General features: G+C 47.8%; 1 protein-coding gene across 1 annotated transcript; it reads right to left on the reverse strand.

Annotated features, from left to right (window-relative positions):
* Window positions 1-1,430: 1,430 nt before the first annotated feature.
* Window positions 1,431-27,076, reverse strand: Hebp1 (heme binding protein 1). The gene is made up of 4 exons (XM_021634098.2): window positions 26,879-27,076; window positions 13,953-14,091; window positions 11,986-12,166; window positions 1,431-1,914 (listed from the first exon to the last, which is right to left on the reverse strand). Exons 1-4 carry the CDS (start codon window positions 26,954-26,956, stop codon window positions 1,740-1,742), a joined length of 573 nt encoding a protein of 190 aa, XP_021489773.1. The 5' UTR covers window positions 26,957-27,076; the 3' UTR covers window positions 1,431-1,739.

A 27,076-nucleotide genomic window follows, 5' to 3' on the forward strand; every position in this document is an offset into this window, starting at 1 on the left:
TGGGTGAGGGAGAAGGAGAGATTGGATCACACGGGGCTTTGCACACCAGAAATGGCCTCCCAGTTGTCATAGTACAATGCAAGGTGTTAGGAATGAGGCTGGTCTTCCTGACTTGGCCACATACCCCTCCTTGTATTTTCTGAGTTTGGATCCAGCCCCTCACTAAACAAAACAACAAACAAACAAACATTTTTAAAAACCCAAACTACCTGACATGACCTAAGGGCCTACGCTACACTGCTCTTAGTCTTGGGTTCAGTGTGAAAAGCCTGGGGGTGGTCTCACCTCCTTATGTGTGGGAGAGTCATGACACTACCCCCGATAGAGTTGGCATGTGAAGTGAGCGTCACGGTACATGCACAGTGCACTGGGCAGTCGAGGCCGATCTTCAGAAACAGCCGTGGCTGCAGCAAACACTTCGTCCGAGATTGTTTCCCGCTTTCTATTTCCTCCCACTACTAAGCATCGAGCATAGCCAGGCCCTGCTGTTCCCATAGCAACCTAACATGGACAGGCTGTCTCCCGAGTGTCTTCTGGGGGATCTTTACAGTTGTCTAAACTAGGACTGCAGATGGGGCCTGATCCTGGTGCCCTTCGTGAGCCCCAAGCTCCCTGCCTTGCTACCTGTTCCAGGTCAGCTTCTTTCCCCACTTCCTGCTCACAGCCTTCCCCCACCCCCTTTTCTTCTCTGCATGCCAAACTACTCCTTTTCTTTCATTCCTGTCTTGTTCAGTTAAGGAAACTGGACTTTAGCCTTTTCTGATCTCATCGTCCTGAATAGATTCCCCCCCTGGCAAAATTTCCCGCCCTCAGGGTCGTTGTGTGTGGGAGTGTGATTCTGTTCTCCATCTGCTTCTGTAACTTCTGCAAACCCCTGTGGACCGCAGCTGTGAACCTGAGCCTCAGCCATCGTTCACAGATGTGCTGCCGGGGAGCCAAGGCAAACACATCAGCTCGGACTCAGCCAGGCATCCGGAGCGCGGCCTCTGTTCCTGGGACCCTTGGAGAATGCTCTGCAGACTCCAGAGATCTAAGGGCAGTGGACACCATCAATGGCGCTCTGATAAGACTGCCAGTCCTGGGGCTGGAGAGATGGCTCAGTGGTTAAGAATGCCTGCTGCTCTTCCAGAGGACCTGAGTTCAGTTCCCAGCAACCCAAGTCTGCTGGCTCTCAATCTGCAATTCTAGCTCCAGGGGATCTGATGCCTTCCTATGGGCTCTGAAACCCCCCACCTCCCCCCACATAAAATTAAATATTTCTTAAAGGTCCATAGAACCTAAAGAAAAAATTATATTTAGAACTGTCTCTGCTGCTTAAGTCAAAGATTTCTATTTTCGGTTTCTTTCTTGACAAAGTTCTTAAGAGAATCACAGACGAAAGCTCATGCATAAATCACATGTTCCCTCACTAACAAAAAATACAAATCAGATAATTTTTAAAAATCATTTTTCTTATGGGGGGATACAAAGTGAATAAAGTGTAATTAATAAAAAAAAAAAGGAAAAAAATCAGTTTTCAGTGACCCAGATGGCTGAAAAAAAAATGCCTCTGGGATTTTTCTGATCTTCCAGAGAATTTCCTAACACAACGAGGACGGTGTTGCCAATCTTGGCTTATTTCAGAAACCCGGAAGTGAGGGGTTTTAGAGGAAAGCTGGAACTCCAGAAGCACTGCCCCCCTTTGACCCCAAGTCAGGGGACACAGTGGCACCCTTTCAGGGCGTTCTCAGCTCAGTGACTCATGTCTTCACAAGCCAGACTTCATTACGACGTCCATAGGGCTTCATGGGAGGGTCATATCCCGTACAGTAGTAGACATCACCCTGGTAGGTGGCTGGCGTGCCCTCCAGGGCGGTCCGTAGCTGGCTGGCGTGAGCAACGTAGTCTGCTTCCTTGGCATAGCCACCGAACTGCCTGAAGAGAGAAGAGCAGGAGCTGGGCATGACGTCGCAGAGAAAGCCAGACTTTCAGAGAGAGGCCATGGCCATGGTTAGGACAAGCATGCCAGGGAGTTGAGAATGGGGAGGGGGATATTTCACCTCATCTGTAAACATGCCCCGAATGTTCTTCCTCTAAGTTATGAGTGTTGCGTGCGACAAAAAACTGTCACGGCAGCTCAGAGGCGCTGTGGCAGAGCAGTCAAGGGGGGGGGGGTTTTGCAACTGTGTGTCTTCTGAGGCAGGGCAGTTGTCATGACCAAGCCCATCCTATCAGGGACACAGGGCGGCCTCGTTAGCTCAGGGCTGACCAAGGCTGGGGTCCAGTAATGGTCTTGGGATCCCTGTGTAGGCTTCACACGTTCCTTCAACGGAGGAATGGGGGGGGATAGAGAAAATGTCCCTCTCGAGATTAGTGTCTCTCTTGGACCACTGCCTCCACACCGAAACTCATCCTGTTGCCGGCTCTAAATACACCACTCTCCACCTGGGCCACCCTGACCTCCTTATTACAGTCAAGTACACGAGCACTGCTAATGAGCTTTGTGACTCAAAACCTGACTTCGCACCAGGCCAACACGAGGCCAAATGACACAGTATTTTTGGTGGAGCTCTTTGAATCACGCTTGGCTCTTTTACGAGTGGTTAGCACGCTCAGCAAGCCTTCAGACTGTTGATTACAGGGTCACCCAGGACTTCATGTGTGAGGAATTGCTCATTCTAATGTCTAAACGACAGCCAGAGGACAGGGATGGGGATGAAGCCAATTTCAAATGAGTTCAGCCTGGTCCTTCCTGCACACTGATGGAAGAGTAGAGGGCAGAGGAGACGGCTGTGCTCTGCACGCTGAGGAGAGAATTGGATTAGCAGGCAGAAGATAAGATTCCAGCAATAACGGCCCACAGGACACTGGAGTTTTGTAATGTCCGCATCTGAGCATCACCAGTGGGTTTCAGGGACCTGCATGGTAAGCAGTTTTGCCCACCGAGTGACGGCCCCCCTCATGACCTTCGGATAATTTTTGGGTTATAGGCAAAAATACCTCATGCAATGTAAATGCGGTGTAAATAGCTGTTAAGATGTATTGTTTAGGGAATAATGATGAAGAAAAAAATAGTTTGTGGGGCCAGTGAATGGCTCATCTGGTAAAAGTCCTTGCCAACCAAGCCTGCTGACCTCAGTTCGATCCCGCACGACTCAGGTGGTCAAAGAGAGAATAGGTATCCACAAGTCATTCTCTGATGTCCCTATGCTCACTGTGGCTCTCACACACATACACACAGACACTGACACAGACACACAGACACACACACCAACTGCCCCAACGTGTTTTTTAAAATGTTTGTATATGTTTGGAACAGATGCGAATTTCTCCACGAATTTTTGCCCCGCAGATCTGTGTTGAGGGAAGTAGACAGAAGAGATATTCGTAGGACAATTATTTCTTAAAAATTTTGTCACATTTACTTATTTATTTAATGTGTGTGTGTGTGGGGGGGGTCCACATATGCCACGTGTGTGGGGGACAGACAGCAGCGTACATAGGTTCTTCCTTCTCACCATGTGGATTCGGGGACTAAACCCCCGACGTCAGCCTGCTCGTCCAACACCTACCAGCTGAGCCACTCAACAGCCCGCACGTGGCCCTTCCTGAGGGTCTGAGTGTCTGTCTGACACCGGGTGACAGCTAATTTTTATTGTCAGCTTGACTGACACACCCCAGGGTGTGCCTGTATGAATGTTTCCGGGGATTTTAACTGAGGAGAGAATGGATGTGGACAGCGCTGTGTCACAGACTGAGTACAAAAGGAAGAAAAGAGAAATGGAGCTGAGCTATGGCACCCATTACTCTCTGCCTGATCACTACGCATGTGGTGTGCCCATGACGTCACGCTCCTGCCTCCAGCCTTCGCTCGTGACGAGCCAAGGGGAAACCTTCCTCCCTTAATCGGCTTTTTGTCACAGCGACAAGGAAGCTAAGACACGCTGTGAAGACGTGGACCCCGCACAGAACTGGGCTCGGAGAAGCTCACTGGGAAAGCGATGGATCTGGTGGCAGAAGCAGAGGTGTCCCCTGATGACAGTCACAGTGAGCAGGGATTTGGATGTTGCTCAGAAAGCTGAAAGGCTGTTCTCGGGGTCTTACGACCTCCCTCAGCGGTGACTACAGGAAGAGGACCTGTCAAAGTGTGCTTCGAAGTCAGAGACCCGGTAGTGACCACGGGAATGTCGCCACTCCAGAATTTATAAAGTTCACTCCTGAAAGCTCCTGCTTCTTTAATATCTATTCCTGGGCAGAGCACGACGCCTGTAATAAAAGTCAAATTTCCCTATTGCTTTACCATAGAAACAAACAGGGCTGGGAGGGTCACACACATACAGTCATGTGCTGACTTCTCTGCTCATCTTACAGCTCACTCTGACCCTAAGCACAGGAGACACAAACACGCCGGAGAGCCAAGCTCTCCCAGAACCACGGCCCCTCGAAGGAGGCGCAGCCCTGGCTGACTCAGCCTGCTGTGGCCAATGAGTGCCTCCTCATTCCTGGCAGTCTCAGCCTCCTCTCTGCACGCACAGGATGACACTCGGTGTCCACTGCTCTCCAAATTCACAACCAGGCTCGAGTGAGCGCTAAGGAGTGATCGCTCGTAAAGTGCTTTGAGCTCCCCAAAGGAAATAAAGTGCTTAAACTGTTTTTGTAAGCCTGTTAATAAGTTCCTAACTCCTTGTCTTCAAAGAAGCTGTCCTCCAGGGCACTGCATTTTAATCTCATCCGATGTCAGGATAGACACTGTGCTTACCATGGAAGCGCGTACGTGCACACACGCACAATTCCAGAAACAAAAGAGAGGCCGACTAAAATGACGAGGGAAGCTAGGAGGTGACTAAGAGGCGGGCTTTCAGTCAGTCAAGCAGGCCAGCATGCACGCTATGCTATCTTTCAGGGAGGCTGTGGTGCTGCCATGCACTGAGGAAGGAAATAAAAAAAGGGATGACTCAGATTCACCATCTAATGTTGTCTAAAACTTTAACAAGAGGTCAACGCCAGTTTGCAGTTAGCTGTTGTCCTAATTTCCCCCCCTCTGTCACTGTGACAAAACATTGACCAAGAGGACAGAAAGGGTTTATTTGGCTTACACTTCCACGTCAGTCCATCACAGCCAGGACTCCTGCTGACTCACAGGTTGAGGACTGCTATAGAGGAATCCTGTTTACTGACTCCCCCCCCACCCCCCGCCACACACACACACCATGGCTTGCTCAGCCTGCTTTCTTATAGCACCTGGCGCTACCAACCCATGGCTGGCACCTCCCACAGTGGGCTGTGCTAGTGCACAGCAATCATTAATCAAGAAAATGCCAAAGACACACCTACAGGCCACTCGAGTGGAGGTAATTTCTCAACTGAGGGCTCCTCTTCCCAGGTGTGCTGGCTAGTTTTGCATCAATTTGACACATGCAAGGGCCATTGGACAGGAGCAGGTCTTCAGGGTCTTTTATTGATTGGCGATTGATGGGGAGGACCCAGCCCATTGTGGGTGAGGCCATCCCGGGTTCTATATGAAAGCAGGCTGAGCACACCATGGGGAGCAAGCCAGTAGGCAACACCCCTCCATGGCCTCTGCATCAGCTCCTGCCTCCAGGTTCCCACCCTGTTTGTAATCCTTCCCTGACTTCCTTCAGTGATGGACTCCGATGTGGCAGTGTAAGCCAAGCAAACGCTTTCCACCCCAACATGGTTTTAGTCACTGGGTTCCATCACAGCAGTAGTAACCCTAACGAAGACACCAGGTGACTCTAGATTGTGCCCAGCTGACCAAATTAACTGGCTGTGTACATAGTAGCTCTGCTCCAGGCAAGGAGGGCAGCCAAAGAGTAGATGCCAATCTCAGCGGTCAGGTCAGACATACAGAGATTATACAGGCAGACAGAAACACAGCATAACTGTGATGTGTGGCCACTTACATACACGATCCTGTCTCATTCTTTCGACAAGTCAGGCTTGACAAGGCTGTAGAAAAAGAATTTAGTCATCAAACACCCTCACTGCATTACTTGAAAATTCTGGCGCCTTCTCTTGTCTTATCAGCCTTGCTTTCAGCTGACCCAGAGTGACTGGTAAATGCACATTTGACTTGTGGTGACACCGTGTGGTCAACCCAGGAATAATCTCCTGATGAGTAAGGATTGTGCGTCAGCTATAAAACATTCGTTCTTGGAGAAAGGCTAAATAAACGCAGTATCTGGTGCCTTTAAACTTTGCTTTGGTTTGTTTGAGGCAATGTTTCACTATGTACCCTAGGGTTGCCTCAAACTCACAACCCTTCTGCTCCAGCCTCCCCAGTGCCGCCCAGAGAGATCCATGCCACCTTTGCGTGTTTAGATTTCATAGAATTCACAGACCTGGCTGAAGTCTTCCTGTTTCCCTGCCTCCTTCCTCCCTCCATTCCTCCTTTCCTTCCCTTCTCCCACGGATCCACTTTACGTGTGTGTTATATATGTGTGCTCATGTATGTATACACTGGTGTATACGCACACATGTGTGAAGGCCAGAGGTTAACACTGTGTGTCTTCCTCATTTCTCGACACCTCATTTTCTGATGTCTCTCACTGAACCCGGAGCTCACTGATTTTGCTAGACTGGCTGGCCAATAAGCACCAGAGATCTCCCTGCCTCTGCTTCCCCAGCACTGGGATTACATGTGTATTGCTGTGCCCGGCTTTTCCTTTTTCACATAGGTGCTGGGACCCAAACTCAGGTCGTCTGGCTTACAAGGCAAGCCACATTATCAGCTGATCCATCTCTCTTAATTGATCCTTTAATACTTATTTATTTATGTGCACATGTCTGTTGGCGTGTGTGCGTGCGCATGCTTGCATGTGCCAGGGGGCACATGTAGAGGTCAGAGGACAACTTTGTGGGGCTGATTCTCTCCTTCTACTTTGTTGAGGCTGATTCTCTCCTACTTTCTTGCTTTTGCAGCTTCACTGTGTACTCCAAGCTTGCTGGGCCACAAGCTTCCAGATGATTCTCCTGTCTCCACTTCCCATCTCATTGTAGGGGAGCTGAGAGGGCAGGCGCAGGACACCACATCTGTGTTTTTATGTGGGTTCTGGGAACTGACCTTAGGTTAGCAGGCTGGTGTGGCTAATGTCTACACACACTGAGCCGTCTCCCTGGTCCTCATCTATCCTTTACCTAGATGCCCTTTTAATCATAAGGAACCAGGTCCTAGAGGAATGAGTGGATAACTCTAGCTTGAGAGCAGGAAATATTAAGACATGCTTGAAAGCAAGGAAGATATCAAAGCTGGTGAAAGGTGTGTCAAAGGATTAAGAGACCAACAGGAAACCAACATGGCCCCTACTGGCCCCAAATGAAACAATCTGAGCATCGGGCAGAATAAAAACCTCAGATCCTGGTATGGTGGTGCTCACCTATAACTCCAGGACCCAGAGGGTGGAGGCACGGGGATCAGAAACACAAGGTTGTCCCAGGTGTCAAAGTGAGTTCAAGGCCAGTGAGGGCTCCTAAGACCCTGTCTCACAAAGGGAATGAGGGGCTGGGGAAACAGCTCAGTGGCAAAAGTGCTTGCATGAGATCCTGAGTTTGAACCTCCAGGACCCACAATCAAAGCTAGACCCATACCAAGAGCACCTGCAATATCAGTGCTCCATTGGGGTGACAGGAAATGGAGACGGCAGAGTCCCAGGAAGCTTGCAGGCCAGCTAGCTTGCTATAAACAGCAGAAAAGGAACAAAGAGTCTGGCTCAAATTGAACACCAAGTACCAACAAAACTGTCCTCTGACCTTCACACCCTCTGCATAGCATACTCATACCTGGATTTATACCCACACCAAATAAATAGATATTCTTAAAGCCAAAAAAGAAAAACAAAACAAAACAAAACAAAAAAACCCCAAAACCAACAAACAAAGAACAAGCACAAAGCAGTACAAGGCCTCTAATGTGTTGAAGTCTTAGTTTCTGCTGATTGTAAACCAGCAAAGCAAAGCAAAACAAAACACACCAGAGAGGAAGATCTCCACCTTCAGAAGAAATCATAATCCCAAAAACTAGCAAAGGAAGAGAAGGTGACAGCCACACATCCCTGCCCTTTCCATGTGACTACCTTAGTAAAACCAAACGAGAGAAAAGGGGAGGCTTATCTTTGGTGAAGTATGCCAGCTGGTAGATGAAGATACAAAGAAGTCCTTATCACTGCATAAGCTCTCACGGGGCAGGCAAACAAGAAGAAGTATCCCCAGCTTACTAGCCACTCCACAGGAGTGGAGGTTAGCAGACACAGGAGCCCCGACCAGGGCTCAGCCCCTAGAGAGCCAGAGTCCCTGACAGGACTGAACACCCGGGAAACGTTCTTCCTCTGAACTCGAAAGCCTCAGTCTGAGTGCAGCTCTAGTACCAAATGCCAGTCAACATGGGAGCAAGCAGCAGACCTGTTAAAGTCACGCACAGATCAGCATGACTGAGACTCTGTGAAACAACGGGGCCAGTGATCTGCCAACTGCAGGAACAAATGAGTACGCTCTGAGGCCTGGAGGATTACAGATTGAAAGAGCTTAAGAACAGACTGACCAAAGCCAACAAAATAGCTCAGTAGGTAAAAGTGCTTGCTATATAAACCTCATGACCTGAGTTTGATTCTCAGAACACACAACGAGGTAGAGAACTGACTGCCAAAAGTTGTCCTATGACCTCCACGTGCCCATACTCATGCCCCACCACCACAACACACACACACACACACACACACACACACACACACACACACACACACACACCAACTGACTAACTGCAAAGAATAAACCTTAAAATTGAACTGTAAATGGGAGAGTCATCCATGGTCCTCTATGCCTGTAATCCCAGCACTAGGCTATGTGGCTGGAGGTTGAGGATTCAAGGTCAGCTTGGAATACCTTACAGGACCCTGCCTCAAGCACCAAAATCAATCCATCAATCATTCAATCAATCAACCAGATAGTTTATATTATTAGAATTTAACAAATCACTGTTAACATTTAGAAGTAGTATGGTATTATGATGTTTAAAAAAATATCCCATAGTTCCATTAAAATATTTCTGGATAAAATCCATACTGGGGAGCCGTGAGGTCAAGGAGTGCCCAAACCCTGAAAAGTCTCGTCTCGAGACTGGCAGGAATAGGACCATTTGTGCCCTGTTCTGGGCCTGCATGTCCTGGCACATGTAGCCTATGGCCCTCAACTCTGGCACTCTTGACCCTTGAGGTTTCTGTCACCCTTGACCCTTGAGGTTGTCACTAGCCTGGTGGCCAGGTTACAGGTTAAACTTCCTCTCCCCTTATAAGGTCATGTCTAGCAAGCACCTGGAATTCCTCTTCATGCAAATAAGGCACCCCAGCAACAAGCCCCCCCATCCTGAAAGCATCTACCCACTCCCCAAGAGTTGAAGCAGCCTTTGTCTCCCCTGCCCCAGCAATTAAAGAAGCTGTCTCCCTGAAGCCTGCATTCTGAGAAGTCTGTTTCTTATGTGCTCACTGCCCTGCTGGCTATGCTCACACGTGGGGAGGTGGGGCCAGGAATGGTGTGGAATTACTCAAGAGTTCAGGGTGTTTCCCCTGTCAACATATAGCAGAGAGTTGTCCCTGGTTTGACCATCCATGGTAAGTGATGGGTGCAAATGCTTTCACTCGCTTTTGCTCTCAGCCTTTCACAGGCGGCTGGGTGTGCTGCTTAGTGATACAGCATGCTTACAATGGAAGTATCCACAAGATATTTAGAGACAAAGGAATTGCACTGTGGTGGTTTGGGTGCAAAATGCCCCCGACAGGCTCAGGTAGTCGAAGCCTTGGTCCTCAGCTGGTGGTGCTGTTTGGGGGAAGTCACGGAGCTTTGCTGGAGGAAGGGTGTCACTGGAAGTGGGCTCTAAGAGTTTATGGTCTTGCCACATCTGCTTCTCTCTCTCTGTTTTGTGTTTCCCTTCGCAGTTGTGATCTCTCGGCTTCCTGCTCCAGCCTCCCGCTGCCATGCAGCATCCGCCATTACGGACTCTCCCTCTGGAACCGTAAGACAAGCTCTTTCCTCCATAAATCACTTCTGGTCATGCTGTCTCGTCATGGCATCAGGAAAGTGACTGATACAGTACCCACTCATCATGCTGAGATCAGCTGCCCCTACAACTGTGGTTACCGCTGCTGAAGGTGTCCGTTCCCTGCCCCCGAGGCCCCCCGTACATCCGTCATGGCTGGGCACCTGCCACACAGGGGGATTTTAACAAACAGGGAGTCACCAATCACTTAGAAGAGACTTGGCTTCTGAGGGGCCAAAGGATAAACGACACGCCCTGGGGCTGGGGTGAGGAGGGCGCTGATTCAGATAATCACTGGATAAAGAATAACAGGTCACAAGCATTGAGAAACTTGTAAACAGCACTTTGGAAAGTGATGATAGGTAGCCTTTCACAATAACCACAGGATGTTGGCTATACCAGCTTAACCGCTGAGGAAACTAAGTCTTCAAGAGGCCAAGTAACTTCTAAGGCATTATCTTGCCATTTTGCGGCAGAGCTGAGAGTCTTTGAGAGTGCTACATAATAGCACTTTTATTGTGCGCCTGGCCACCTCTCAAAGCCCAGGAAGAAGAATGAGCAAGACAGACCCGGGAATGCCAGCGAAACCAGCAGACACCCAGGGTGCAAGATTTAAGGAGGCTCTTACTCTCAGTGCTCACCCTGCACTGGGGTGACTGTAGGAGTAAGTGCCTCCTTAAATATTGCATCCCGGGTACCACAGTTCCCTACCTACCTTACTCCTGACTCTGTTTCGAGTTCTCAGAAGCCTCTGCATGAGGCTGGGAAGTCTGAATGAAGGCTAGATTAGGACTTGGGGCTCCATTGTCAGTAGCATAGCTGCATTACACTCTCTGTCCTCTGGGGGGCTCTGTTCACCAGGCCAAAGAATGCCCACAGCCGGCAGACGCACCCACACTAGCTTTCTAAGGCAGGACCCTCAGAGGAGGAATCGGAACTGGAACAGGGAAGCCTACAAGAGCCACTTTTGGGTGGGGTGGGGGGTTCCAGCGGACAGAAACTCTGTTCATTGCAAGATCATTTGTACTGTTAATTTTCATGAAGTTGGGCTTGAGCAGAACCCAAGCCTTAACCTATGGCTACTGCTGGCAAAGACTCTGGTCTTCTTTTGAACCTGGTTAGGTGCCCGCCACACAGTGGAATTTTGACAAACAGGGAGTTAGCAATTATCCAGAAGAGACTTGGCTTCCTAAGGGCAGACTAGGGACCAAAGGATAAAAATAAAAACGCGCGCCAGTCTGGGGGTGTGCGTAGCTTGGTGGGAGAATACAAGCGAGCATGCACGGGGCTCTGGGTCCAGTTCCCAGCACCAAGAAAACAGGACAAAGTAAAGCCAACAGAAACAGGTGCCAGTTTGCTCCTACTGCTTTCTAAAGTGAAGAAAGGTAACAGGCAGGGAAGGGGTCCTAAAACAGAACCAGAGGACAGGAGGGCGGGTGTGTCCTTTGCTTAAAGGATCAGGGCCAAAACAAGCAGGGGGCTGGCTGTTCAGCTCCGACAAACACTGACTACCCTTCTATATCAAGGGAAGCATGGGTTGTAAGTCACGTATTTCCCAGCCATTATATTCCCACGTCTCCATGACCCCAAACTATTATTGACATATATACATATATGTGTATACATATATACATACATACACACACACACACATGTATGCATCCCTCAATTTTTTCTAAGATGCTTCTCTGGCAAATGCAGGTGTTCATCCTAAGCTTAGGCTGAGGGTGACACTTTCTATGTATCATTACTGCCACAGGCCAATTTATCTAGATAAACCACAAATGCAAGTGTGCTACAGCCTAAAGAAATGAAAGCGAGCTACTGTCACAAATTGTTTCTTCACTGAAATTAATTAAGCCACAGTGAAAAGCCAGTATAAATGCACCCTGAGAAGATGCAAGGAGTCGCTAGGCCCACGAAATGCTGTCACTGGATGCTAAGCACCGCCTTCTTACGTGGAGTAGACGGTGATGGCCGCCCGCTCCTCGATCTTCACGCTCTCATCACCGGGAACCGGGGGGCTGCTTTGAAACTGGTTTGGAATCCGGAACCAGACTTTCAGTTTCTTCTGTAGGGAGCCGTCTTCGTTGGGAAACACGGCAAAAGAAATCGGGACTGTCATGCCCATGCCAATTCCTGAACAGAGGGAAGCAGACATTAGACAGATCCTCTGAAGGCCATGAATCTCATTTTCTCTCCCATGACAATTTTTTTTAAATGAGCAACAAACATTTCAGGCAGCAACTATATATAACTGGACATGTGCAGTATCTCTTCCTTTCATATGCTGGAGGTAGTATGGTGGCACTATTTATTTATTTTTATATGTGTGTATGTGTGCCTTCATGAGCTCCACATTCATGTGGTTGCAGGGGCCAGAAGAGGGAACAGATGGCTGGGAGCTGCCATGTTGGTGTTGGAACTGACCCCTGGTTCTCGGCAAGAGCAAGTGCTCTTCGGCACTGAGGCATCTCTCCAGCTTCTTCTGTTGCTGGGAACTGAACTCAGGCTCTCTGCAAGGGCAGTAATTTATCTCGACCATGGAGCCATCTCTCCAGCCTCCGTGGTTGAAGAGAACAAAACTGAAAACCCTTGGTGACACATAGCAAGAATGTAGATGCATAAGGACCTGCCTATTTGAGAAAGACGAAAACTATGGGAAAGTATGGCTAACAGTTCATTCATTCCCTGCAGGATAGTTTGCAACTGTTCAAAACAGGAGTAAATTAGGAACACATGGTACCACACAACGCAGCCATGAGCAATTATGCCTAAGAAGACGTATAACCACAGAGCATGACTCTAAAACAACAAGTCACAGACACAAAATGTGCACTAGTAGGAATATTCATATTTATATTAAAAGGCCTTGGAGTGCCGGTGCGGTGGCACATGCCTGTAATGCTAGCACTCAAGAGGAAGAGGGAGGATTGTGAGTTCCAGGCAGCCTGAGCTACACAGCAAGATCCTGACTCAAAATCCAAGAGCTGGGGATGTAGCTCAGTGGTAGAGCATCTGCTTAGCACACTCAAGGCCCTGGGTTTGATCCCCAGCATCTGTGAAGCTCTAGAGAGACACAGCAATGAGTGAAAACTAAAACGGAAGAAGAAATTAGTCATAGTGTTTTGTTTATACATATTTTCACTTAAAGAAATGCTTTGACAGTTAAGAAAAATAAATTATTATTATTATTATTGGGTTTTTTTTGTTTGTTTGTTTTTTGTTTTTTTGAGACAGCCTGTATAGCCTTTGCTGTCCTGAACTGCTTTGTAGACCAGGACAACCTGGTCTACATAGTAAGTTCTAGGACAGCCAGGGCTATGTAGATACTCAGCATGAAAACAAAACAGAACAAAAGCCAAAAATTACAATTTATGCTCCCATGGTGTGCCCTACATGAAATTTCAGTCCAGCCACTTATATTCACCAGAAATGGGGCCTGGGGAGAAGGTAGCCAGTGTGGGCTGCCATGTTCTAAAGCCAGGGATGCCTTGAGAGTTCACAGATCTTCAGTCGCCAGAACCGAGTCTGAGCCTGCTATAGCCCACTGAGCCTCTGCAATCAACAATCTGCAGGCTGACAGATTTCCAGCCTGGTGCTGGCGGTCTCCAGTCGGACGACAACCATGCCTTTTGCAGGGAACTCAGCTTACTGTGGGTGTTCTCAGCCCATTCACCCAAAGGACACTGTGGTGGTAGAAAGCAAAACCAAAACCAAAAGAGCGAGCGCCTGGCTCTGCACTTGGAGAAACCGTGAACTGAGGAGAGGCAGGCTGAGCTGACACCAGAGCGGTCTGTTAGAGCTTCCCGCCACCACTTGTGTAGGACACTGGACCAGGCAGTTACAGGAGCCTGCAGCCACTCCCTGACGTCCTCACGGATGACAGGAGCGCACACAGAGCCTGTCCCTCTGGCGTGCTCACCTTTGTCATTGGTGCCGCCCACATACTTCATGATCTTGGGCATCGCTTCGCGGAGAGCCTCATCCACGGGCTTGTCTGTCACCTCCACAGTGGCAAACTTGCCCCCTTCACAGGCTCTTTCCTCATAGGAGACTTCTTCCTGGAGATGCAGCAGACACAGTAAGAACGAAAGGAGCTCAAAGCAGCAAGAACCTCCCCGGGGTGGGCGTGGCAGTGTGAGACTGACTCCATATGAAGCCCTATGAGAAGTAGATTCTGAGATTTTCATAAATGTAGAACATCAAAAGCTGTTACGAGAAAAGCTTGTATGAAGGGATAGCACATGTCTGTAATTGTAGCACTTAGGAGGTGGGGACAAAACAGGAGTTCAAGGTTCTCCTCAGCTACATAACAAGTTGAAGGCCAGCCTGGGCTCCATGACATGCTTCTAAAAGCAAGAGCACCACCACCAAACAAACAAACAAACAGATCTTATAATTGGCATTCTATGGGAGACCGAGAAGCTATTATACTCCAGAATACTGAAAACATTACAAAAATGGAACACCAAGAGATAGAAAAAGCTTTTGGAGATGAAAGAAAGAAAGAAAGAAAGAAAGAAAGAAAGAAAGAAAGAAAGAAAGAAAGAAAGAGAAAGAAAGAAAGAGAGAGAGACAGAGAAGGAAGGAAGGAAGGAAGGAAGGAAAGAAAGAAAGAAGGAAGGAAGGAAGGAAAGAAAGAAAGAAAGAAAGAAAGAAAGAGAAAGAAAGAAAGAGAGAGAGACAGAGAAGGAAGGAAGGAAGGAAGGAAGGAAAGAAAGAAAGAAGGAAGGAAGGAAGGAAAGAAAGAAAGAAAGAAAGAAAGAAAGAAAAGAAAGAAAGAAAGAAAGAAAGAAAGAAGGAAGTATTGGGTGCTGGAGAGGTGGCCTAGCCATGAAGAGTGTGTGATACCCTTGCAAAGGACCCAACTTTAGTTCCCAGCACCCAACTTTCACAGCTTACAGCTCTCTGTAATTACAGGTTCAGGAGATTCAAAACCTCTGGATTCTGGGGTACCCCAAGTCCTGTGCACATACACATAATTAAAAAATAAAAAAATCTTTAAAAATATATTAACGGATAATATCTGTTATAATAATATCCCTAGAAAGGTTTAAAGATAACATTGCTGGGAGTATACCAGAAAGTCAAGAAAAGGGAAGAAAACAGGAGAAGACGATCATGAAGTTAACAAGAAAATAAATGAAGGCTGAGCATGGTGGCACTGTCCTGTAAGCCCCAGCACTTGGGATGTGGAGGCAGAAGGATCAGGAGTTCTAGGCCAGCCTGGGCTACATGAAATCCTATTTCAAAAAGCAAAATAATAATTAAAAAAATCCAAACAAAAAAAAACCAAACAAACAATGCCTCAAATGCTTCTCTCTACCAAATAAAACTACTCAAAGAAGCTACAAACAAGGAAGAAGAGGAGGGTAATGGAACCGAAGACTTAGAAATAAACCCACACACCTGTTAACACTTGATTTTTGACAAAGAAGCCAAAAACTATATATTGGAAAAAAGACAGCATCTTCAACAAATGGTGCTGGTCTAACTGGATGTCTACAAGTAGAAAAATGCAAAGAGATCTATATTTATCACTCTGCACAAAACTGAAGTCCAAGTAGATCAAAGACCTCAACATAAAACAAGATACATTAAATCTATTAAAAGAAAAAGTGGGGAATAGCTTTGAGCTCATTGGCACAGGAGACAACTTCCTGAACAGAACACCAACAGCTCAGGCTCTAAGAACAACAATTAATAAGTGGGACCTCTTAAAAACTGAAAAGCTTCTGTAAGGCAAAGGACACTGTCATCAGAACAAAATGACAGCCTACAGATTGGGGAAAGATCTTCACCAATCCTACATCCAACAGAGGGCTAATATCTAAAATATATAAAGAACTCAAGAAATTATGAAACAACAAACTAAATAACCCAATTTAAAAAATGGGTTACAGAGCCAAACAGAGAATTCTCAACAGAGAAATCTCAAATGACCAATAAGCACTTAAAAAAATGTTCAATGCCCTTAGTCATCTGGGAAATACAAATCAAAATGACCCTGAGATTCCATCTTACATCCATCAGAATGGCTAAGATAAAAAAGTCAAGTGACAGCACATGCTATTGAGGATGTGGAGCAAGGAGAGCCCTCCTCCATTGCTAGTAGGAGTGCACACTTGTACAATCACTGTGGAAATCAATCAGGAGGTTTCTTAGAAAGTTGGGAATAGACGTACCTCACGACCCATCTTTACCGCTTCTGGGTATATACCCAAAAGATGCTCCACCATACAACAAGGACACTTGCTCAACTATGTACATAGTAGCTTTATTCATAATAGCCAGAAACTGGAAACAACCTAGATGCCCCTCAACTGAAGAATGGATACAGAAATTGTGGTACATTTACACAGTGGAATACTATTCAGCTATTACAAACAAAGAAATCATGAAATTTGCAGACAAATGGATGGAACTAGAGAAGATCACCCTGAATGAGGTAACCCAGACCCAGATAGACATGCTTAGTATATACTCACTTTTAAGGGGATATTAGCCATAAAGCTCAGGATAACCACGGAACAACCCATAGACCCAAAGAAGCCAAGGAATGCCCAAGGGAAAAATGCTTGAATCTCACTCAGAACAAGTAATACAACAGATATCCGAAGTTGATGGAGGAGAAAACTGTGTAGGAGAAGGGGTGGGAAGGATAATGGGTCAGGTGGGCAGAGAGAGGATGGCAGTGAGGGGAAGGACAGGGAGAGAGAATAGAAGTCAGTGGGGAGGCATCTCTGGGACAGGGGAGGCTCCTGGGAGTCTCCCTAGCTGAGACTCCAAGCAATAGGTGTTAAGTCCGCACCTTCTATATCCAGGTGCGACTCCCAGTGGGGGAAGAGGACACCAACCTACCCATAAAACTTTTGACCCAAAATGTGTCTTGTCTACAAGAAGTGTTGGCGTAAAGATGGAACAGAGATGGAGGAAATGGCAAATGAGGGGCTGGAACAGCTTGAGACCCCCACAGGAGAGGGCCGACCACTGTCACTGTTAATGGTACTCTGCTATGCTTGCAGACAGGAGTCTAGTCTTCAGGGAGGCCTCATCCAGCAGCTGATGGAGACGGATGCAGAGACCCACAGTCAAGCAATGGGCCAAGCCCGGTGAGTGCTATGGAAGAGTGAGGAAGAATAGAGGGATCCTGAAAGGTCAAGGACACCACAAGACCAACATAGTAAGCAAGCCTGGGCCCATGGAGGCTCACAGAGACTGAGCCACCAACCAAAGAGCTTGCGTGGGCTGAACCTAGACCCCCTACACATATGCAGCAGATGTGCAGCTTGGTCTTCATGTGGATCTCTAACAATAGGAGTAGGGGCTGTGTCTGACTCTGCTGCCTGCTGCTGAGTCCCTTTCCCCTAGCCGGGCTGCGGGTCACTCCCAGGTGGGAGAGGATGTGCTTAATCCTACTGTGACTTGAAGTGCCAGGGTGGGTTGGTGCCCCTTGGGAGGAGGGGGGATGGGAGAGGAGAGGTGTGGGGGCAGGACTGGAAGGAGATGAGGGCGAGGGCGTGGGCTGGGCTGGAGCTGTAAAGTGATTAAGTAAGTAAATGAAAAAAGAAAAAAGAAAAAAAAAAAAAGAAGAGGAGGAGGAGGGGAGGAAGATCAGGAAGAGGAGGCAGCAGCAGTAGCAACCAGATGACAAATGGCAGGATATGCTGTCAAGGATAAAGGATGTAGGGAAAGAGGAATCATTTACAAATGATTAAAAATGCAAAGTGGTTCAGCTGCTATGGAAATCAGCCTGGAGGGTCCTCAGAAACTAAAACCAGAATAACCAGACGATCCAGCTACACTGCTCCTGGAAATAAACCTGACGGAACCCAGGTCAGCCCGGCACAGAGATCCACAATTCACGCTTATTAGTGCCTATCCACAATAACCAAGACAGGCAGCCTGAATGCTACAACAGAGCAGTGGACACAGAACTCGTGGTGTAGAGAATGGTCTTACTTAGCGTAAAGAAGAGTGAACTGGCAATGTCTGAAGGACGATGGGAACTGGAGAGCACCATGTTGAGTGAAATCATCCAGACTCAGAGAGACAAAGGACATGTTTCTTCATATGTGGCATCGGAATTTAAATACATGTAAACTATATACATAAATATACATATATGTAAATATATAAATGTGCATAAACTATATACACGTGATATGTATGTGAACTATGAGAGAGAGACAGAGAGAGAAAGAGAGAGGATAGAGGAAGGTGAAGTGAAGACAAGGTATCTTGTTTTCTTCCATGTAGAATCCAGATTTAAACAACACACACACACACACACACACACACACACACACAGGACAAGAAGGCTGAAGGGGAACTATTTGTGGAGAGGGAGGATGAGAAAAGTAGAGGTCAAATAAGAGGGACGCATAATGCTATGTAATATGTAAGTATTTGATGAAAATCTTGTAATGATTTCTGTGTACACTGACTTATAGGGAGCCGGTAGTGGGATGGCTCAGCAGGTAAAGGCACTCGCTACCAAGCCTGAAGACCCAAGTTCAGTTCCCAGGTCCTGTGTGGGGGAAGGTGTGGTCCAGCTTCTGCAAGTTGTCCTCTGACTGCCACACCTGTGCCATGATGTGCTCGCTTACATGAACACACACACGATGAATGAATGAATGAATGAAATAAAAACAATAAAAAAGTTGAGGAGATCCATCATTTAGCAGATGCCAGAAAAGTGAAGAAAAACATGAAAAAGAGAAAACAAACAAACAAACAAAAAAATGCATTAAAAGCAACAACTGAAGATCCCAGGAACAGCCTCATTCTAGAAACATGGCTGTGATTAAGGAAACATTAAATGTGTGCGATATGTATGTGATTTGTGGTATGATGTGTTTGTGGGGTGGGTTAGCCCCTACTGCCTCTTTCTCTCTTTTCTATATTTGTGTTTTTATTTTGGGGGGTCAGAGGAATGAGATCCAGAAGATGTTACCATACATTGGTGGCATCCCATTAGAGCTGCCATTGTTACTGAAGAAATGGGGTCCCCTCCTGGGGTTCTTGGACTCATTAAAAACAAAACAAAACAAAACCAGACTCCAAAGGAAGCCTATCACAGTTTAAAGGAAAAACCCCAGGGCAGATGAACTATGAATCTTGGCAGCCCTCTGGAGGAGGAAGAAGAAGGAGCCATGTCATTTGACTTAAGCTGACGTGGAGGCCATTCACACGGTGGGGGAGGGGAGCTTTAGAAAAAATGAGGCCTGAAGTGTCAGGGAAGCATGTTTGGAAGAGAGACATGAAGAAGTAAAGAGAAAGGTGCTTTTCTGAGTAAACCAAGAAAGTGGCCAGGCTAGACTACAGCTCTTATGCTACTAACCAAGAGCGGGAATCCTGGGAAGGAAAAGCATGTTATTATCTCAGAAAAGGGATAAGTATTCCTCCAGCCTCTCCAGTATGACTTATGGCAACCTGCTTTGGAGGATGCCCCTTAGTCCCTCGACCCAACTGCATGGACTGTTATGGGAGGAGACAGTGGCAGGTCTTCATCTCGGGGTAGAGCCCATTCTTTGGGCTAGAGGGCAGCAGCCTTCCCTTAATGGGCCTTCAATGCTGCTCTAGCAGTCCTACCTAGCTGCCTTCCCAGCCTCCCAGGTCACACCTCACGGGGTTGCAGTGTCTCTTCCCCAACAAGGCCTTTCTCGCTGAGGCCCGTCCTTTGTACTGAGCCTCTGTCCAACGGCCATTAACCTTTCCCTGGTGTTCAGATCACAGCAAACACGCACTCTTCTTTGGCAACCTGTCCCCTTCGCCTTGCCACGTGATACCTTTCCAGATATAATTTTGTGTTCCTGAACATCGAGGAAGGTAGTGTTCTCAAACTTTGTGTTTGTTCCTCCAAACTTAAAAAAAAAAAAATACAGTCCACAAAAAGAAAAATATTTCTACATCAGGCTTTCTTATGAACACACATGTGGTGGAACCAAAATTCTGCAAAAATAACACTTGAGCCCGAGTACACCTGGACTCTTTTTCCTTCTACTCTGGTCGAGCGAATTTTATCTCACTGTGCTAATGGTAAAGTTGGTCTTTTTTGACTTTACTGTCTGGCGATGGGACACTGTTGTAGTTGGAAAAAATAAGGTCTTCGTGGACCAGAACCAAACCACACAATTTATATGATGCAAATTCTCTAGGTGTTTATTTGCTTCAGGGCCATTTCTCCTTCAGTGGTTATGAGAAAGGGACAAGTGACGGAGGAACTGGCTGGCTCAAGTTCATCAAACAGGGTTTCCTGTATCATTCTGCAATGAGATTCTCGACTGGGGAGGAGACTTTGACCCCCAGAACTCAAAGAGGGAAAACAAAGTTTAGGGAGGACAGTAGAGCTGTGAGTGGCCTCTGTAGTTTGAACAAGTATCTAACTTCATACTTGAAATGCAATAAAACTATTGTTTTGTAATACAAACTAAAGATGAGTAATAAGAAAGAGGATAGGAAAAAAATGTTTAAATTATTATTTTATTTTTGGAGGTGGTAGAAGGGTGGTCTCACTATGTGACCTAGCAGCCCAGAGCCTGGAAAATTTAATGCAACCTCCAAGTTTAAATTTCATGTTTAAGCTCCCATTCGGGGGCTGAGGGTGCGGCTCAGTGGTGGAGTGCTTGCTTCACACCGACAAAGCTCTGGGTTCGATCCCCTGCACTGTATAAACTGGCTGTCGTAGGACATGGCTATAATTTTAGCCCTGGGGAAGTAGGGGCAGGAAGAACCTAAGGCTGAGTTCAAGGGCAGTTGGGGCTATCGAGGTATGCCTTGAAAGTAAATATTTCTATGCCCTGACAATTCATGGCGGCTGGGGGGAGGGCCATCACTGTCTTCAGTGGTGTAGCCTGGTTCCACCCGCGCTCATACAGGAAAGCCTATTCAAACTCAGAGGAACACACACACACACACACACACACACCACACATACCACACACACACGGTGGGGGTCGGGAGAGAGACAGAAAACACATGAAAACAGACACTTTTGGGGAGAAGGCTGCGGGGTGAGACAAGGTAACGGGGAATGTAAAGAACTAAAATTTAGTATACACATGTATATGCATGAACTAATAGAATAAATAAAGAAAACCCCTTTCCACGAGAAAGGGGAATCACACCGAACCAGGAAGCACGGGGCAGCTAAGCAGCCTTGACTCTGGGCCATGGCATCAAGGGACACCAAGGACCGCTTGAGGCTTCCACCTGTAAGACTGGCGCTCCCTAACAGCCTTCCCTAGCCGACTCTGGGTGTGCCACAGCAGCAGCCTCTACAACACCTTCATCTCTGTGACCCCCCCTCCCGCCCCCGTGATTCTGCTACTTGTCATATTTTAACTTCTGGAAACTCCACTGTGTGAGTCACAGGGGTTCAGAATTGCAAGTGGATTTAAAGTTCGGTACCTGCATTTCTCCCGAAAGGAAACAAAGAATCAGGCGGGCTGGGTTGCCCAAGGAGACCCAAAACCGGAAACGGAATTCTGCTCCCCCAACCTCTGCTCTCACGCTCGTTGCAGAGCTCCAAGGCTGCGGGGACACACAGCATTCTGCTTTTCTTAGCCACGGGTGTTATCTGGGACAGACATTCAAACGCTGGCGATAAACAAAGTCTCAGAATTCATGTTCGTTGGTTAACCTCTGTAACAGATGGGGAAGCTAATGGCAAGAACTTACTGGAAAAAGAGACAGCTGGTCCTTGGACCTTCTTTCCTCCTTCTATGCAAATAACCATCAGGTGCCGAGTATCTGCTATGTACTGAACCCTGCGCTAGGTGCCATACTACCGAAGGGCGCTTTCTCTCTTGTATGTATATGTGTAAACAAGAGGAGAATCTCAGACGTCATTTATCAAGATCCAACTACCTTTTTAAAATTTAATTTTATATGTGTAGGATTGCCTGCACGAGTGTGTGTGTGTGTGTGTGTGTGTGTGTGTATCAGGTGAATCCCTGGTCCCCAGAGGTCAAAAGAGGTTATTATATCCCTTTAACCTGTAGTGATGGGTGGTTGTGAACCTTCCTGTAGGGCTAGGAACAGAGCTGGGTCTTCAAGAACAGCCCCAGCTTTCAACCATTGGGCCATGCCTACAGGCCCCTTGCTGTTTCTGTTTTGAGACAGGGTCTCTCTTGGGCAGGGTCACACATGGGCGGGCCTGCCGGGACCTTTCTGTTTTTGTCTCCCTGGTAGCTTGTGCTACCAAGCCCAGCCTCCCCCCGCCCCGCCCCATCCCGTACTCTCTCCCACCAGGGGTTCAGAGATGGATCACAGGTCTCATGTTTCCAAGGCAACAGGACGACTGCGCCGTCTTCCCAACTAAAGTCAGTTTCTGGTATCAGGAAAGACTGGATCGGGCAAAGGGGAGGCCAGAGGACAGCGAGTTGTCATTGGAAGGGCCGCATCTCTCTAAAGTAATTCATCTGATGCCTGCAGTTGGCCACGGGCCTTTGCCGTATGTCTGAGGCTCGAGGGGAGGGTCTGTCAGTAAGCATCAACCTTGAGGCTCAACTCTGTTTTTCCACCCATCGCTATGGAGTAACTTCTCCTCTCTTCAAAGTCCAAAAGCTAGATAGTTCTGAAATAAAAGGGGCTTTTGCCTGTCTGTTTATCTGATTCCTGTTGGACAAGCAAATAGTTCACAGAGCAGCTGGCCACAAGGGTCTGAGGCTTATGAGGAAGCTGACGCTGAGAAACGAGGAATAAGTATGGGAGTCTTTGGCAGAGGGGGAGACTAACGGCCAGAATGGGTTGAGGTGGGCGAGCAAGCCCATGTGCATCTTCTGTATAAATCGATTGCATTCTTCAGTCCACTGTCTGATAGCCTTTATCACTGAGTTCTTACAGTATTTATTTTCTTTTATGTGCATGTCTGCATACGCCTGAGTGTGCATGTATGTGCACTATGTGTGAAGGAACCATTAAAGGTCAGAAGAAGGTGTCGGAGTCTCTGGAACTGCAGTTATGGGAGGCTGTAAGCCACCATATAGGTACTGGGAACCAACTTTGGGTCCTCCGCAAAAACAGTAAGAGCTCTTAACTGCTGAGCCATCTCTCCGCCCATCACTGACGCCTTTAGTGGGCTAGGTGATCCGGGTATCACTTAGCTTCTCCTGTCCTGCCAGCTGAACCCAGAGCACCTCTATGTCACGCTGCTATTTCTTTTCTTCTCTCCTGAGGCACATTCTCACTCAGGCTTAACCTCAAACTCACGGTAATCCTCCTGCCTCAGCCTCACATGCCAGGTTCCTGTTTCCTTTAATGCCCGTGTCTGCCATCACATCAGTCCTGTTCCTCTAACCTACTCCGAGAGGGGCCTATCTAAACCAAACTCCCTATGGAATCTTGCTAGGCTTTTGTACTTTGACAAAACACCTCTTGTAATTATAATGACACAATGATACTTGTAAGCCCTACTGGCAGCCATAAGCCTGGGTCAGGACTGTTGGTGTCACCAATGTATATCTGTGTCTATTATCACGACCTGCATGTTGTGGACGCTCTATAAGAATTTTCTTTTTTGGAAAGGAGGGCCACAGAGTGGGCCAGTTTTACTTCATTGGCAAGGACCACAGTAGTGACTGCTTGATACAGGCATGAGAGCCTGGCTAATAATGGCTCCTGGGGAGAAGCCGGCTCACACTTTGTTAGCTCAGGTCCCTCATGGGCGCCGCTTTTCCACAACATCAGTGCTCACTCCTGTCACCTGAGTCACCGGACCACTGTGAAAACTTAAGTGTGCAAGATGAAGCTTAGTTGGGTCTATTGCCTATAATCCCAACACTGGGGAGGCTCAGCCTGGGACTACATGAGACCTTGCCCACAAAACCAAAAGTCAAAAGAAATGAATGAGTGAATGAATGAATGAATGAATGAATATGGATATTAGTCAGGTGAGTGGTAAGTTCTCCAGCACCCAGGGGGTGGAGATGGGAGGATCAGGGGTTCAGTCTGGGCTGCATGAAACCCTGTTTCATAAAAACAGACAAACAAGCAAACAAACAAAAAGCAGGAAGGAAGAGAGAGAGATAGATGAGGAAGAAAAAAAATGGCAACTGTCTAGAAAATCATCAGTTCTATATGGAGCTCTATATGAATGTATTTACCTAACTGGACTTTTCTACCTTTGTGAAGCTCGGCCACACTGTTGATTCTCAACATCAACCACCCTGGAGCATTCGCTTGTTTCCTGGAACATAGCAGCAGCCCTCCTTTCCCCCTCCGCCCACCGCCCAAGCCTCTCAAGCATTTGCCGGGGGAAGATCTGGACCTGTGGTCACAAACACCAATCCTTAACAACCAGCACAAAGTGGGTGAGTCAAACTCCAAAGGCCTTGCAAGGGCTTGCTCCAGGCTCTTCTTAAGGTTATTTTTTTTTCCCCCTGTCCACTCGTGGTCCATGTGGTGATTTTAGAAGCCTGCTTTCTCATGAGAAGAAACTGTTAAGATTACTAACCCCTCGGAGAACTTTCTATGTGCTGGCTATTTACTTGAAACACTTAACATGGATTCAGTCATTCATCCAATGCCTCCAACAAGCCCACGAGGAGGTTCCTGCTTTAGTCTTCATTTTTAGAGGTATCAGGGAATGAGAGGTTAAGTACCATGCCTCGGTCAGCGTGGGCAGCTGGGGAGTCAGGACTCAAACCCAGGCTCTCGGTCTTACATATTTGCACAGGCTGGACTGGAGGGTATTAGTCATTCCTATCAGTGCTAACCCAAGCATTCTCAAGGCCCACCCAGCTCAGCACAGTTGAGTTGCCTACTCCCTCCCCTGCCAAGCAATGTAAAGGGTGATAAGGTCTGACTGGCATTAGTCCTGAGCACACGGATAGTTGAAGTGAGCCCCACATGGGGCCTTCAGTGTGCCTTCCACCTGCCAGGGGTGTAGATGACGGAATCTGATCCAGACTTTTCCCAGGATGAAGTAGATCACTTTCAGAGGGAGGATCCCAATTATTTTTATTATTATTATTATTATTATTATTATTATCATCATCATCATCATCATCATCATCATCCCTTTAAAACTGCAACACCTGGACTCTGCATGTCAAAAACAAAGGTTACATGTATCTTTGAATATGTAATAAATTGTCAGTGTTAGTCTCCCCTTACAGTTGATGTTAAATAGCTACAATTCTCCTGCCTCTGCTTCCCAGTGCTGGAGTTGCAGACATAAATGGCCACACTTGGCTTAGTTCAAATCTTAACAAACTTTTTTTTTTTTTTAAGTTTTAATGAGATAACTACACTATAAGTCTTTCAGCAGATAGCTACCACTTGGATGTGAGCTGCCTGACGTGGATGCTGGGGCTCGAACTCAGGACCTCTGCAAGAGCAGTTAAATCTCTGAGCCATTCCTCCAGTCCCACAGTGTATAAATTCTTTTTTGCGCATTAGCTGCAGGAGCCTATGCTCCAGGAGGGCAGAACTCCGTGGTGGATTCAGCTCCTCTGCTGCTGTACAGCTCCAGCTTGAAACTCAGGATGTAGCCAGTCGGCCTCGAACTCATGGCAATCCTCCTGCCTCTGCCTCCTGACACCATATCCAGTTCGGTTTTGTCCACTCTTAATCCTCATTTTTCGAGACACATGGCCCACACACAAGGTGGCAGGCAAGAGTGTTAAAATAATTAATTTTAAGCTGGGGATTCCTCACAGAGAGCGTGTACCTCTGGCTGTCCTTACAGAGTTGGCAACACCGGTCCTGGGGAAGCGAGCGATAAGGCGCCTTCAGCGTGCTTCAGTCGCCACTGGGCCCTATAATCTAACGAGCCAGTTCCACTCATTTTCATTATCTGCCTGGTTGCCAAAGGCCTTTCAGGGTGTCCCACGTGATCGGGGCTTCAACTGCTTGTTCTATACACAACTGGGGACACTGTGAGCAAGAAGGGTGTGTTGATAGGGCCCCGGATGGCTGAGTCTAGACTGGAGCCGAGTTGTGGGCTGTTGCATGAGGCTCAAGGTTCCAGACCCTGAGGTCTTGGAAAATATTTGTCAGGTTGAGGGTGTAGGTCACTGGGTTTAATTCCTAAGATCGACCAATCAACAACTGAATACCAGTTTAGGAAAAACAATATACGCCCGCGAGATTGTAACCGAGTACCCAACTCGTGATTTTCAGGAAAACAGACCCGAGGCCCACTCGTGCATGCGCCCAACACTAACATTCTATAAATCAAACCCAACTGCACAGCTCTGAGGTTTTGCACGTGCTCTTGACTGAGGACTCCCTCACGGCTCCTCCTTCAGCCCATCTCCCTGCTGCCCAGCCTGCACGCCCACCCAGCACACCACGCCCACAGAACACCCCTTTCCTACTCTTTCTGTACTTGGGTTTTGTTGTTTGTTTTGCTTTTGCTTGCTAGCGTTTTTTGCCAGTCGTTTATGCAACCAAGAGCCTTTCGCAAGCACAGCTGTTCAGAACGTAGCCGCGCACGGCGGCTCATGCCTGTAATCCTAGTTCTGGGAAGGCTGAGGCAGGAATATTGCGACAGGGTTCGAGGCCAGCCTAGGACAGAGTGGGTTTCCGTCCTAAGAGGGGGGAAAGTTAAGACGGTACGGAATGCTTAAATGGACGAATGCATTCAACAGGCGGTGTCCCACGCGCCAAGATGGATCCTTCCCCGCGTCAGCCTTGTCCCTGTCCTGCTCTGGCTGAGCCGGACCGCGCTCTCGCGTCCTTTCCCGGACGAGCGCCGGGCGGTGACAGGCGCTCCCAGCCGGAACTTAGCTTCCGTCACAGTCCCACCCCCGGCCCCGCAGCCCCCGCTCCAGCCCCGGGCAGGGTTGGGGGACGGCCGCGCAGTCCTCCTTCAGGTCCTCTGCAGCCCGGAGGGCCTACCTTGGCCCCTGTGCTCAGAACCTGCCAAGGCCACGTCTCCACGCTCCCGAACAGTGAGTTCCTGATCATGCCCAACATGGTGTCGCCGTCGGGTCAGGACGACCGAGCGTACCCACAGCGGCGAAGCAGGGCAGCTGGGTCCCCAGGGCGAGAGGCACAGGGAACCCGAGAGCGGTCAGGGGACCGAGCGGGGCGGAG

The sequence above is a fragment of the Meriones unguiculatus genome, chromosome 5 (genome assembly GCF_030254825.1).
Source record: "Meriones unguiculatus strain TT.TT164.6M chromosome 5, Bangor_MerUng_6.1, whole genome shotgun sequence".
Classification (NCBI taxonomy): Eukaryota; Metazoa; Chordata; class Mammalia; order Rodentia; family Muridae; genus Meriones; species Meriones unguiculatus.